Below are 16,500 nucleotides of genomic sequence, written 5' to 3'. Positions count from 1 at the left end.
TTGTTTTGAGAAAATTTGGTTTAAATTTTTGACAACTCAGCACAGTCTATTGGACGGGGGGAGGGCGTTTTGCTCGTATATATATATATATATATATATATATATATATATTATATATATATATATATATGCCCTCATCATCCTTTAACGTCTGTTTTGCATGTTGGCATGGGATGGGGGTTCAGTCATTTTAATGCAGCCATGCTGGAGCCACCCTTAAAGCTCTAGTACTTATTTTATTGGTGTCTTTTGCCAAACTGCTCAGTTATATCTATCTATCTATCTATCTATATATATATATATATATATATATGTATATACTTTATTTATAGCAGCAGAAAATTCAACAAAACCTGTTACTCTGAGTTTCCCGTTGCCGTTCATCGGACAGTTTTTGCTAGCAAAAACTTTAAATAAAGCATATTAGTCTACCACTGGTATTTGAGTACTCTTTTTTCCACCTTGTTACACATTTATGTGTATACTCCGGTATATATATATATATATATATGTATATATATGTACGTATGTATGTGTATTGTATATATATATATATATATACGTATATATATGTATGCGTATGTATATATATATGTATGTATGTATATGTATATGTGTATACATATATATGTATGTACATGTATATGTGTATACATATATATGTACGTATGTGTATATATGTATGTGTATATATATATATATGTATGTGTATATATGTATGTATGTGTGTATATATATGTATGTATGTGTGTGTATATATACACTAAATATAGGGGTTTAGTTCACAGGTGATATAAACGATTAATTATACTATTTAAGTACTGTAATGGATTACTGGGACTCCAAGGTTATATATATACATATATACATATATACACACAAAATATGGGGGTTTATTTCACAGGTGATCTAAATGATTAGGCACGGTAGGTAAGTGCTTTAACGGATTGCTAGGGCGATAAGGTTACAGCCGACACGGTACTTATGGAGCCGTTGAAGATTTCTGATATAGCGGGTATTTAATGGTTAAAGAGAACAGCAAGCATTAAGGCAAGGCAAATATCTCAAGTCATGCATGTCATTACTCTTTACTCTTTTACTTGTTTCAGTCCTTTGACTGTGGCCATGCTGGAGCAACCGCCTTTCGTCGAGCAAATCGACCCCAGGGCTTATTCTTTGTAAGCCCAGTACTTATTCTGTCGGTCTCTTTTGCTGAACCGCTAAGTGACAGGGACGTAAACACACCAGCATCGGTTGTCAAGAAATGCTAGGGGGACAGACACAGACAAACAAACACATACACACACACACACACACACATATATATATATATATATATACATACATATATATGACAGGCTTCTTTCAGTTTCCATCTACCAAATCCACTCACAAGGCTTTGGTCGGCCTGGGGCTATAGCAGAAGACACTTGCCCAAGATGCCATGCAGTGGGACTGAACCCGGAACCATGTGGTTGGTTAGCAAGCTACTTACCACACAGCCATAGAAAAAAAATATTCAAAGTCTTACAGCTGTTTCTGATAAATCCCAGAGTATGGGATATTCCATCATCAGAGACAAATAGGGAAAATGAGAAGGGTGTACACATTCACACACAAATGTATTTTAAAGAAGGTCGTTGTGTAAGGCTGGAAGAAGGCAAAAAGTTACAATGTAAACTGCAAAAAGAAAGGAAACAGAACACAGGTGTTTATCTTGTTTTTCAATATTCCTGGGGTGAAGACGCCTTCTTCAGGATAAAGTGTTAGTTGGAAAAGGTCGTTGCTGAGATTGTGTGTTTGAGAGGGAGACAGGGATGAAATGTATGTAAGGTATGTAAAAATTGAATACAAGTTTTCTCTTTATCAAAACAATTTATTTTTCAATAATTAACTTAATACATCGTTAGCACTTATTTATATAAGATATTCACATTTTTAAGTATCATTACATCATATATATAAATAATTTAAATAAATATATTTTAATAAGATTTGACTGCTATTTTTAGCAGATGTAGCTACTATGTAACTTCATTAACTCACAAACTCGTAGAGTGCATTGAAGAATGTTACAACAATAATTGTTAGTGTATAGAATACAAAGTAAGTGAAGCAGGTTCAATTCCTAAGTGAAGCCAGTAACAATAGCAACAACAGACCTTAATATTGGGCTGTCCAGAAAGTTCATGCCGATTTTTCAAGGAAAAAGATCAATAAATATTTGCCATTACATCTTTAATTAACCACATGTGAACCATTTTGCTGCACAATGTGTCTCCGTCTTTCCTTAAAATACCCTCTTCCCAGAATTGAGGGGGTTGCATGGCAAAGAATTCATCAAGGTATCTTTTTATGTCATCCAAGGAATTGAAATTTTTACCATTAAGACTATTCTGCAGAGACCTAAATAAGTGGAAATCCGAAGGAGCAATATCTGGTGAATATGGAGGGTGGGGGTAACACATCCCAGCCAAGCTGCAGCAATTTTTGTCTGGTTCCCAAAGCATCAAGTGCCGAAAATGAACTTTCTTATCGTCCATTTTAAAGGGTTACAGAATTAACACAGGTTATAGGAACATAAATCTTCTTCCACGAAAAGATAGCTTAAACTGTGCTCTAAATGGAGGTTTAGTCAAACCCTATTTTATGGACTCAACATCATCATCATCATCGTTCAACGTCCGTTTTCCATGCTAGCAAGGGTTGGACGGTTCAATTGGGGTCAGGGAAGCCAGAAGGCTGCGCCAGGCCCAGTCTAATCTGGCAATGTTTCTACGGCTGGATGCCCTTCCTAACGCCAACCACTCCAGGAGTGTAGTAGGTGTTTTTTACGTGCCACCTGCACAGGTGCCAGACGAGGTTGGCAAAAAGCCACGATTGGATGGTGCATTTTACGTGCCACAGGCACGGGGCCAGACGAGGCTGGCAACGGCCACAATCGGATGGTGCTTTATACGAAGGCCATGTTCTAAAATAAGTCGAAAGGTAAGCTACTATAAATCAGCACAAATTTTCTGGACAACCCAATATTTATGAGAACGTTTATCTTTCATAATGAAAGAAAGCAAAAGACTGGCGTCCTGCAATAATTCCAAAAACCATGAAAGAATTGTCTGAAATATCAAAACCAAGCACTTGGAAGACTTCGTTATCATCGTCCTGAGTAATAAGTATTTATGAATATCTTCTGATGTTTGGTGTGGAATATCTCCAGGTATTTGATAAATATTGTTAAGCCTGTCTGTTACATAAACATAGTCACCAAGTGTGGTTAGACAGGGTCTGTGTTTAAAATTCAGGTAATTTGTACATTTTGGCAGGCATATACTATTGACTAACGATTTTTCCCTGTACCACAAGACAACGACATCCTGACTATCATTCTTCCACTTCACAACAACAACATCACCACTAGATGTCACTGCTATATCCAACACACCCAATCCTACCTCCTTCCTCATCAGCATCCGCATCCACACACCCACGTCCTCCCACTCCCGCATCTTCACCACCTCACTATACATTTCATTCTTACGTTCACACGTCCCATTATCAATATCAATATCAAGTACATCTACATAGACACGGTAACTTTCCCTGCTAAAAGAAATACCACCACACACCAGTTGATTGTCATTGTATTTACAAATCCTGTTGTAGTATTTCTCAGTGTTGATGGTTTTTAAACGGTAGAGATCCCTGTTGAAGACCATCAGTCGTTTACGACAGACGACTATGAAACGTTCACCTGTCCACCGACATATATCTAGTGATGGTGGTTGTTTCGATGGTTGTTGTGGCAGTTGTTTTTGCTGAAGTATGTCACCTGTTGTTGTGCAGATTAATGTAACTGTGTCTCTAAACATGAACACACTGAAATTGTCGTACAACTTAATTAATTTACTATCGTTACTGTCATATTTGTAATGATAATCAACAGGTTCTTCCACCGTAGGAATGGAAAGAGGAACCATTGCTGTTCTATATGGCAGTTTCTTCACTGATACTTCCTCAATTCCTGACATACTCTCCGCTATGTAATTACCACATCGCACCTTTAATCTACCTTTACTAACTATTTCATTTGATTTACCTTTTCTTCCTTCTCCATCTCCCCGACTCTGTTCCAGATTATTAATCAACTCATGACTGAATATTTTTTTGTTCATCTGAGATGTAATGAAAGGGAAATGAAGACCAGAATCAAGATTTAATAATGACAAAGATTCCAGAACCTTCAGTTGGTCACCATCAATCTTTATGCGATGATATTCAATCAAGTTAATATGTACGCACCAATAAATATTTGCCACTGCTCTCCATATTACACCATAAGGTACGTGACTTTGCCAAACTTTATATTTCTCCAGATCTTGTTGCTTCAGTTGAAATATTTCTTGTCGTTTAGGAATTGTAACCATTATGTCACTTTCTCCTGTAAAACACACACCACCAACTAAACTTCTAACATCTTTGTGACAAAGCATCTGCCCATCTCTATCAAATATTTTAACAATTCCATTATTGGCTTTCTCACACACGATCGTTTTTCCTTCATCAGAGATATCAATGTCTTTTACTTGAATAGGACATTTGTCTGTTAGCAAACGAGAAACAGGGAAGATTTCTCGCTTAACTTGAAACAAACCTTCAACATACAATTTATTTATGTTCGAACAGCTTCCAACAAACCTTGGTCCTTTACAGTTTATGCTACTGAAATTTACTTCATCTTTATAAATTCTGTCATTCAAAAATCTTCTGCTGTATTCACCAGTTTGTGTGAAACACAAAATGTTATTATATTTGTTGTCACCAAAATATCTTTCCCACCGACCATGGACATACAAATAACAGTTATCAGTTGTCATGGTGTTAGAAATACTGGAATAATCCATATAGTGTCTAACTGAATGTAGATGTTCACCATCAGTGTTGAAGAAAACAAAGTACCTTTTATTGTTGACAATGATGACATCATTAGCATCAGTTATAATATCATGGACGTTATCTATGCCGCTCGTTATTATTATCCCACCTGCATCCAATTTTTTTATTCTATTCACAGTCAAAAATTCTTCATCAATTTCAATGACATACAAAGTACCTGCTTCTCCCCGTCTATGACACGCCAGTTGATTGTTTGACAAAGAAGCGATAAATTCATATTCATTTTCAGTTTGGTAAATTGTCAATGACAATGGAAATTCCACTTTTAATGTCAACAGTTGGTATTTATTATCATTATCACCAGTCGTAATAATCAGTGTGTTTGACTGCCATCGACACATATTTATATTGGACTTAAACTTGGTACTAATCTCCAATTTGATAAAGTCCAGAAGTTGACCGTCAAATGTCAATATCTTAATGTTTCTATTTTCACTGTCATACACTGCTATCAGGTTATTTTCAGTAATAACCAGACAATCAATCCTTACTAATTTTTCATCTCCAAAACCTGGAGGGACAATAACGTGTCTAGCTTTATCAGAAACTGTCATATCCTGTACATATAATGTAGAAGACCACATCTCACCGACACATATGTTTCTAGAAAATACATCTAGCAGGTCAATGTACAAGATAAGTTGATTATTCATGATGTGGTCTCTCCCCACCAAGTTATGGTCATTTATAGCAAGCACACGGTTGTTGCCTATCAGATACACAAACATTTTGTCAATACATCCTCCAGAGAAATTAAGGGAGTGTTTTACTCCGGACAGGAAATCCCTGGGGATCATCTTAATACTATTCCTACAACTATGGCCAACACTATCAATAGAAGTGTTGTACTGAAATACTTTATTCCTAGTAACAATTAATAGATTTAGAGTTTCATTTTCTATTTCTAATGATTTTACTACAAAAGGGATATTAATTCTACGAATCATTTCAACCTGATTATAATTTTTAATGGCTAAAATATCTAATTGAGATGGTTTATCAGAATAACAAACAATGTGACCTTTACCCAGCTTACACACCTTTACATAAGCGTGACTTAACGATATGGTTCTAACTGTCTTTGATAGGTTTCCAATCACCTGTAATTGTTTCTCTAGGGGTAATGTGACACCTATCTGATTACAATCCCATCGACATATATCTGTAGCTGTCGATGGCAGAGATAATCTAGACACAATCTCTCCTTCGTTAGAAATGTATAACAAGCAATCACTGTTTATGTCAGATACCACCAACTGTCCATTTACTAGATGGCATATTTCGACAATCAGAGTTTTTTTGTCATTCTCTTTTTCTTTAAGTCGTATATTCAGATTTCTTATGTAAGGAGTTTTTACGTGTAAACGACAGCTAGACTGGTCATAATACTCGTAAAGAAGAACCCTGTTGTGTTCAATGTCCGGCACGTAAACAGTTCCTTGGAAAATAGCAATGTGAGGGTGAACAGGGAAAGGTAGCTTCCATTGCCATTTAATTTCTCCATGTATATTATAACATATCACAACAGACTCTTTTTTGAAGAAAACATAAAAATAAATATTGTCAGATTGGATGTGATGGGGGTAGCCGTAGAATTGAAGGTATTTTTCAAAAAGTTTTTCACTAGAAGCGGAATAAAATACCAGTTTATTTTTCCTTCTGTCTAGGACTACAAAATTAATTGGAGTTGCAGCAATGGTGACATTATCATGTTCCAGAGAAATTCTTTCAATGATATCAACTTTGTCTTCCTTAATCAATAGGATATGTATCTCCTGTTTATTATCACTGGTAGTCAGAGCTAAACACCTGTTTGATACCATATGACATATTTTAATATAATCAGCGTGAACCTTTATTAAAGGGCCTTTGTTTAGTTCAGGACATGTGATATACTGAAGTCTTTTCATTTCACGATGAAAGACCAGAAAGCTGTTTGAGTTCAGTTTACAAAATATAGAAGGAGGGAAATCAAAAGTTAAATTATTTTGGCTAATTTTCCCTCCAATATCAGTGAAAAATATAGCTTTTTTATTCTTGTAGATGATCAGTATAGAAGATGTTGTCATAGGTAGAATATTTGTGATATTGTTGCAATCCTCAGTATAGATATAGTTGTTCAAACTATGGCTATGTAGCTGATGGCTGTATGACAACCTGGACCAGAAGTCTTTGTTTGTCTTAATAGTATGAGGAAAACACAAATAATCAATCAAGAAAATGGTATCTTTGCCAACAGAAATATACCGACATCTCCTGCCAATTTCTCTCTTTGAAACAGCACCTGTAGCTGAAATTCTGTAAATAATATGTCCCTGGAGGACATAAAAATGGTTTTGATACACAGCGATGTTGGTTGGAAGGTCCAGAGAATGGACCTCTACCTCAAATAACTGCTGGCCATTGAGATTGTAACAAATAACTCTGTTAATATTGGTAAAGGATATTAACAGGTTATTCTGTGATCCTACAGCAATATCTGCAGGTAACTCTTTGGTAACGAATTGTTCGATAATTTCATTATCATCCCAGTCAACAAGGTATATGGTTTTACCAAACATTTCTACACCTATAAATGTAGAATGTTGTAAATACGAAACCATATAAAAACCTAAAGAAAGTGTTTTCAGTTTTAAACTAGAAGGATTGATAATAAGAATCATTTGTCTAAAGGGGAGTGTAGCCAGAACAGACTTTTGACCAATTCTGGTAAAATCAGTAACAGAAGACGGGCAATGAACCTCATTTCTGCCTTTATCTGATGTCGCACAACATATTGTCTTACAAAGTTCGGAATATGTTACCACCGCATCTTGTAAGACAATAATTTTTGATATAATATTGCACACATCTTCCCCTGATTCTTCAATCTTTGCTTCTCTGGTTCCAACCGGACAAACAGAACGAAATTTGTCTATCTTCGGTACACCAATGGTCTTGTATTTGTATGGATTGCTATTCACAAATATGTCATAAAGTTTCTTTTGAAACAATTCAAGGTCCTGTTCAATAGAAATATTATGATTTTTCATATATTTCAGCAAGATCCTGACTTTCTCTTTGATATTTTGCAAAATGGAATTGGCACTTAATCCCAAACATTCGAAGTGGTAACTCTCCTTAAATATATCTTGCATAAACGCCTCACAGTAGCGATATTGAGACTCAAATCTGTGTAGTACAGCTTTTTGCTGTTGTATCACTTCTGTTTCCTTTCTGCTTCCTTTGCCTTTATATGCTTTGAATCTTGTAACAGACCTGCTAGTACTATCATGTCCTTCGTCACTTGATCCGGAACCTTCATCTCTCTCATTTCTCCGTTTTTTCTTTTCAACTCTTTCGTCACTTTTTGTTGCTGGATCACGGGAAACACTTTTCTGAGTAGTAGATGTTCTTGGAGTATTTCCTTTTGGGTCGTCCATAATGATTCTATAAGGAAATGTAAGGAAAACATTTAGCTCTAAGAGAATATTGGGTTGTCCGGAAAGTTCTTGCCGATCTTTAAAGGAAAGAAAAAGGTCAATAAATACTTGACATTACATTTTTAATCAACCAAATGTGAAACATTGTGTTGCACAATGTGTCTCCATCTTTCCTTAACTTGAAAATACCCTCTTCCCAGAATTCAGGTGGTTTCATGACAAAGAATTCATCAAGGAATCTTTTTATGTCATGTAAGGAATTGAAATTTTTACCATTAAGACTATTCTGCAGAGACCTAAATAAGTGGAAATCCGAAGGAGCAATGTCTGGTGAATATGGAGGGTGGGGTAACACATCCCAGCCGAGCTGCAGCAATTTTTGTCTGGTTCCCAAAGCATCAAGTGCTGAAAATTAACTTTCTTATCTTCCATTTTAAAGGGTTACAGAATTAACACAGGTTATAGGAACATAAACCTTCTTCCACAAAAAGATAGCTTAAATTGTGCTCTATATGGAGGTATAGGCAAATCCTATTTTACGGACTCAACCATGTTCTAAAATAAGTTGAAAGGTAAGCTACTATAAATCGGCACGAACTTTCCGGACAACCCAATATTATAGTTTGAGGGAGGAAATGTTCATTTCATTACTTTAAAAACACAAACAATGCATATATTACATGGAAAAATGTGAGCAAAAGAAATAATATTCTTATAAACCTGCAAAAAGATTATAAACCTGCAAAAGTACAGAACAAGTTATTACATCTGGTAAAATATGGAAGAAGAAAATTTTTACTTAAAATATTACAGCTAAGGATAAAACTTCAAATAATATATTTAGATTTAGAAAATATTAGCTTTTATTAAAACTGAAAATAATTCAATTAAAATATTTTTTGCATTTTACAAAAATTCATTTTTTTCATTATTATTTAATAATTAAATATACCTTTCGTAACACAGTTTATAATAATTTCAGACAATGCAAAATAATTTTCAGAAGCCATTCCACATTAAAATGTTAATGTAGGATAAACATGTAATGAGAGAAAAATATACTGTCACCAAATTGTTAAATATTCAAGCAATTTTTCTTGTTTATGAAAGGTATTTAAAAATTAGAAATTTGAAAATACGTAATAAAAATAATTAGTTAGTACAATAATTAAGATAATACAAAAATTAGTTATATATTACAGTAAAATCTATCTATAACAACAAAATCACAGTAAAATTTGCTTGAGTTACTGCCAAAGTTATTGCCAAGTCTTCACATTTTTAGTCTTGACACAATGCCTACTTAATGAATTTACCTACCATATATACACTTCTACTTTGCATAACACTCTAGCTATATTCATACTTCTGGTTCTCATTTTTTTAAATATTCAAGTGTATCAATATTTTGACAAAGTGATGGTACCTTTCTTTCTACAAATCTATTCTTTCAAATAACTATCACTCTTTCTCCCTCAATTAAAAATTTTAATACAATATTTAAATCTGATCTATGAAGATATATAAAAAATATCGTCTTTTAAAACTTAATAGGCTGTTAAATTCTTCTACTACAATTTATGAATTGAAATGTTAAAACATTAAAATTATTTATATATACAGTAAATTATTTGAAAGTTGACATTTTGTTTAAAATATACTAAAATTATATTTTCTGTTCTCTTTTACTCTTTACTCTCTTTTATTTGTTTCAGTCATTTGACCGTGGCCATGCTGGAGCACTGCCTTTAGTCGAGCAAATCGACCCCGGGACTTATTCTTTTGATGCCTAGTACTTATTCTAACGGTCTCTTTTGCCGAACCGCTAAGTAACAGGGATATAAATACACCAGCATCAGTTGTCAAGCAATGTTGGGAGGACAAACGCAGACACACAAACACACACACACACATATATATATACATACATATGTACGACGGGCTTGTTTCGGTTTCTGTCTACCAAATCCATTCACAAGGCTTTGGTCAGCCTGAGGCTATAGTAGAAGACACTTGCCCAAGGTGCCACGCAGTGGGACTGAACCCAGGACCATGTGGTTGGTAAGCAAGCTACTTACCACACAGCCACTCCTGCGCCTGTTGTTGACAATCAGTAAAAAATGAGGAGAGGAAAAGTGTCGTGGAGCAGCAGCAATCGTTCATGGGCCGGTGCTTCAGGTGCCAGGGCCCACACAACAAGGGACACCACGGAGACAAAGCCCGGACCCATTTGCTACTGTTGCAGGCAGGCAGGATATATTGCTCGAAATTGACACCAGGGAAAAGGCCATGGGGAAGTTGCTGCCCCTCAAACATACCCTGTGAGCAAGTAGAGGCTTTCATGTAGTCATTGCCCATAGCTGAAAAGGTGGCGAGCTGGCAGAATCGTTCACACGGCGGGTGAAATGCGTTGCCGTATTTCGTCTGTCGTTACGTTCTGAGTTCAAATTCCGCCGAGGCCAACTTTGCCTTTCATCCTTTCGGGGTCAATAAATAAAGTACCAGTTTCCAACTGGGGTCGATGTAATCGACTTAATACTTTTGTCTGTTCTTGTTTGTCCCTTCTATGTTTAGCCCCTTGTGGGCAGTAAAGAAATAGGTATTTTGTCTGCCGTTATGTTCAAAGTTCAAATTCCGCCGAGGTCGACTTTGATTTTCATCCTTTCGGGGTCGATTAAATAAAGTACCAGTTTCCAACTGCGGTCGATGTAATCGACATAATCCCTTTGATCTTGTTTGTACCTTCTATGTTTAGCCCCTTGTGGGCAGTAAAGAAATACATTGCCCATAGTTAAATTCCTGGTTGGAGGAAAGGTGTTCAAAGCCCTCATGGATATGGACTGTACAATGTCTTGCGTGAACCCAAGGGTAACAAAACAACGGAAGGGGATGAGTAGTGTCCCGGCAATCGAAGCAGTGAAATTAGATGTCAGAGAAGCAGCAAAGTAGAAATAGCGGTGCAGAGCACAACATCATCGTCATTGTTCGACCGTGGTCAAGACAATGGAATTTACTATGTTACGCCAGACTTCACGGTCCATCATAGCATTACAGAGGTCCTGTAGTTGGATGCCTGTATCCCTGGAGATTATTCAGGGTAGGAGAGTGTGCGCCCTCTGGTATCGCGAGTAGATGGCTTCCAGAGGAGAAGAGTAGAAATTACCTTGTTTTCAGCTCTACAACAATGTCCAGCAAACTGGACTCTTCTACCTTTCACAAGAGATGATACAGGTGGTAGTTTCCCATATATTTGCATTTTGGTTCGATGGCGCTTCCACGAGAGATTTTGAGCTCTCATAAGGAGGCGAGTGTAAGTTCCATCCAACTGCCTCTCAAGCTTCTTTGATAACATCCAGGTTTCTGAGCCATATAGTAGAATTGGTTCAACTGTATATATATATATATATCTCTTATTATAAAAGGCAGATTTTATCTGCCTCCCTTTGGGAGTTATAGAAATCTACAATATAGGATTTCTTCAATTACAATTTACCTAGCATTTTTAAGAGTAGAATGCATCGCGTCATGCCAGGTCCAGTTTTTAAAATTTAAACTCCAATTAAGCAAAATTTACAGAAAACTCACATTCTGGTGTGTGTGTCAAATGCTTTTCTTAGTCTGGTTTACACCACATGCAAACACACACACACAGTGTGCAACGAATAAAATGAAAGTAAATAGCGACAGAGTGATTTGAGGAAGACTAAACTGAAAGTATTTAAACCACTACTCAAAAAATAAAAAAACACAGCAAACAGAAACAAATAAATACATAACCATTTACTCCTCACACAATTTCTTCAATTAGAATTTACCTAAGATTTTTCAGAGTACTTCAGTTGGTGATGCCATAAAAAATTTCTTTCAATTTTACCACCAATTAAGACAAAATTCGAGAAAACTCAATATTTTAACATATCACTCCGAAAGCATTGATGTACATGTGTGCGTGCGTGAGTGTGTGTGTGTCATTCCTCACACACACGCATACACATACATATACAACTACATACAACTACATACACATACAACTACATACAAACACGTGTGTGTTTGTTATTAGTAAAAAAGGCGCCAAAACTCAACTCACTTATCATTCCAACACATTTGCAAAGACATACGGACGGACAGAAAAGGTAAATTGGTTTTTATTTTACTCTGTATATATTTTATTATATAATATTATATATAGATATATGTATATATAATTGCAGTATGAAACAGTGTTTATGTATAAACAGACGACACTTATATATAGTTACCAAGCCGCCCGAATTTACCTATTCATATTTAAATGAGAATATCAGAGCAAATCTCTTTAGTACATTCGTGAAAACACGTATTATACTTCGTAAACACTTCAACTACAGTTTTGTACAAAAATCGAAGTATAATTTTAATTCCGTGAATTATGGGAGATTTTTTTCCGAAATTTGTTCCTATTGTGTTTTCAAAATTTGTAATTCTGACAAAAAATGGATACGAATTTTATTATATCAAGCAGTGAGTCAGAATTCGAAGGATTTTCTACTGAAGACCTTCATAAATCTAACTCTATGACTGAAAAAAAAAAAGCATCTTTATATAAGAGTGAAGTTGTGTGTCTGTCTCCTACGATTTAGATTCCTAACTACTCCCACATTTTGCGGTGCAGTTTAACCAAAAGCGGGTATCTTATAGTCGTGATTCATATCGAGCCCTTCTGGGTATTAGCGTGCGTCTACGATGAGTCTACGATTTTTAAAAAATTTACCATCATATTTTTCCATTTTAATGCATTTTTTTCGCTTTTATATAAGGGAAGTAACTCTCTAAAAATATCTACGATGTGTCAACGATTTAAAAAAAAATTTACCTTAATTTTTTTTCAATTTTTAATGCATTTTTTTGCTATTTTTTAGCTATAACTCTCTAAAAATGCTTATATAGTTATTTCCCTTACAAACCCAAGCAACGCCGGGCGATACTGCTAGTATATATATATATATACGATCATCATCATTGTTCGACCGTGGTTGAGACAATGGAATTTACTATGCTACGCCAGACTTCACAGTCCATCATAGCATTACGGAGGTCCTGTTGCTGGATGCCTGTATCCCTGGAGATACATCAGGATAGGAGAGTGTGCGCCCTCTGGTATCGCGAGCAGATGGCTTCAAGAGGAGAAGAGGAGAAATTACCTCTTTTTCAGCTCTACAACAATGTCCAGCAAACTGGACTCTCCTATCTTTCACAAGAGATGACACAGGTGGTAATTTCCCATATATTTGTACTTTGGTTGGGTGACACTTCCACGAGAGATTTTGAGCCCTCGTAAGGAGGCGAGTGTAGGCTGTGGGTAATTGTGATCGACCATGTGGTAGAATGAACTGATGTGGTGATGGGCATGGACGTAATCAACCACCTAGGAGGTGTCAGTGTTTGTGGAGACATGGTTTCATTTGGTGTTACAGGGGCATTATGCGCGATGTGTCTGCAACAGGAGAAAGGAAAGCGCCATGGGGCAGAAAGGGCTGCTTACACTATTGGAGATAAAGATTTTCAGGCAGTGTTCAACGATCAGTGGTAGACTGTTGAGTGGCACTGGAAAGGGGAGTCCTCAATGCTGAGAATCAGGCTAAGCTTTTGTCATCATACCTTGAAAGGAGATGCCAGGAGTGGGTTTGAAGGAGAAGTAGAGAGATGGATCAAGGAGGGTATCCTTATCCTGTGGAAGGAAGAAGTGAAGAGCAGAGTGCTCCGACTCATGGTAATGGTACAGCCAACAAAGGGCAAGGCCACGACTGTACTGGACCTTCGAGAGATTAATGGTCATGTGTCGTGCCACACGGGCGGCGGGGTAGGTTAGGTAGGTGTATATTAAGAAAATGGACATTCAAATGCAAAACGCGAACAGAACAACTAAATAGATACTCTCTTGCAGTCAAAAACTAAAAACGTTGTTGGTCAATTTAGAAAACTTTAGACCGTTTCATTTGGTATTATGAGAAAAATACAAAAACTAAGCAGACTCCAGCTCGTGCCGAGGGATTTAGAAAGTAAATTTTTTAAGGCGGATTAAATTCAACAGCTTGAAATGCTAAAATGTTACTCACAAAATAATGTATATATACAAATACACATACCAAATAGCTTTGAGGAATTGATATACAGATAGCTCTGATGAATGGTTAATGATGCAAATGTGTTAGAAAATTGTAAGTTGATTAAAAAAAATAATAAAATCTGATAATATTTTTTAAAATATACCCTCCATCAGGCATTTGCCATATTCTGAACGCCTTACTTCCCTGGGCATGATACATTGAAACTCCGACGTCTGGCAGCTGACTTGGCAGACACCCATAAGATTATTAACCATCTTACAAACAATAACTCTGAGCACCTTTTCAAACTCCACCTGTCTAACACCCGTGGGCATATTTACAAAGTCAGAAAACAGCACAGCTCCCATGACTTTCGGAAACATTTTTTCACGCTAAGAGTTGCTGAAGCATGGAACAAACTGCCAGCATCTGTTGTTAGTTGTCGGAGCACTGCATCCTTCAAAACTTCCATGCTTCCTGAGATTCGCCAACACTACACCTAATTTTCTCCCCTCCATACACATGCAAGCATGTATCTGACTCATACACTATTCACTTCCCAGACATTTGTACATTACTGCATATGCTTTATACACACTTTTGACAAGTTGTGGTTCACCTGAGCACTGTATACAATAATTTTATTATTATTATTATTATTATTAAAATAATCAAATTTTCTTTCGGAAACATTTTTTCACGCTGAGAGTTGCTGAAGCATGGAAAAAACTGCTGGCATCAGTTGTTAGTTGTCGGAGCACTGCATCTTTCAAAACTTCCATGCTTTCTGAGATTCGCCAACACTACACCTGATTTTCTCCCCTCCATACACACACAAGCATGTATCTGACTTATATACTGTTCGCTTCCCAGACATTTGTACATTACTGCATATGCTTTATACGCACTTTCTGACAAGTTGTGGTGCACCTGAGCACTGTTTAAAATAATTTCATTATTTTAAATGGTAACTAAAATTACAGGAGGAATCTTAAAAATTATCAAGTAAAATTGAAAACTATAGATTTCAATAAAGTTTTAAAGGAAGAAAAAATATAATATTTACCAGATTGGATTTCAATTTCTGCCTGAAGTCTTTGTCTAAGGAAATTCTTGCGCGGTCAATGTGTTGAAGCAACTGCAACGGAATTCTGCTGAATTTGGTCTATTTATAGGGTGGCAGTGGGAAATGTTTACACTTGCGGTTATTATATTTTGAGATAAGACTCTGTGTGTGTGTATGGGGGAGTCTGTGTGCGTATGCAAGCTTTGCACATAATCTGTTATGCACTTAGTCACATGTACATACATATATATATATATATATATATATATATATATATATATATATATATATATATATATATATATGTATATATATATAATATGTATATATAGGCATAGGAGTGGCTGTGTGGTAAGTAGCTTGCTAACGAACCACATGGTTCTGGGTTCAGTCCCACTGCGTGGCACCTTGGGCAAGTGTCTTCTACTATAGCCTTGGGCTGACCAAAGCCTTGTGAGTGGATTTGGTAGATGGAAACTGAAAGAAGCTTGTTACATATATGTGTATATATATATATAATATGTATGTGTGTATATATTTGTGTGTCTGTGTTTGTCCACCCAACATCAATTTCACGGAAGCATGCTGCTCCTTTGTTTCAGCCTTTGCAAAAATCAACGAACCGGGGAGAAGCACTGTGAAACAGAGATGTACCACGTGGCAGTAGGACTAGACTTGTTGATGCCAGACAGCAGACCGATGCCTGAGGGTCGCATCAAGTGACTTTTAGCAGCGGAAGCCTGAGCTACAACAGGCTTTTCTTTCACAGAGAATGTTTCTTATTTTTTATTGCCCACAAGGGGCTAAACATAGAGGTGACAAACAAGGACAGACAAAGGGAGTAAGTCGATTACATCGACCTCTGTGTGTAACTGGTACTTAATTTATTGACCCTGAATGGATGAAAGGCATAGTCGACCCTGACGGAATTTGAACTCAGAACGTAACGGCAGACAACATACTGCTGAGC

At 36.3% G+C, this 16,500-nt stretch overlaps 1 protein-coding gene across 2 annotated transcripts; it reads right to left on the bottom strand.

Moving 5' to 3' along the window:
• Window positions 1–2,972: 2,972 nt before the first annotated feature.
• Window positions 2,973–15,657, bottom strand: LOC118768319. Of its 2 annotated transcripts, XM_036514542.1 has the most exons (3): window positions 15,531–15,657; window positions 3,508–8,382; window positions 2,973–3,477 (listed from the first exon to the last, which is right to left on the bottom strand). In XM_036514542.1, the coding sequence occupies exons 2-3, from the start codon at window positions 8,373–8,375 to the stop codon at window positions 2,997–2,999; spliced, it is 5,349 nt and encodes a 1,782-aa protein (XP_036370435.1). In that variant the 5' UTR covers window positions 8,376–8,382; window positions 15,531–15,657; the 3' UTR covers window positions 2,973–2,996. The 2 variants fall into 2 exon arrangements, with proteins under 2 accessions (XP_036370435.1, XP_036370434.1); XM_036514541.1 differs by having other exon boundaries at window positions 2,973–8,382; window positions 15,531–15,656.
• Between the last annotated feature and the right edge of the window lie 843 nt (window positions 15,658–16,500).

The sequence above is a fragment of the Octopus sinensis genome, linkage group LG28 (assembly GCF_006345805.1).
Source record: "Octopus sinensis linkage group LG28, ASM634580v1, whole genome shotgun sequence".
Classification (NCBI taxonomy): domain Eukaryota; kingdom Metazoa; phylum Mollusca; class Cephalopoda; order Octopoda; family Octopodidae; genus Octopus; species Octopus sinensis.
Note: the sequence above shows the minus strand (reverse complement) of the source record. Positions and strands in the feature narration are given on the sequence as shown.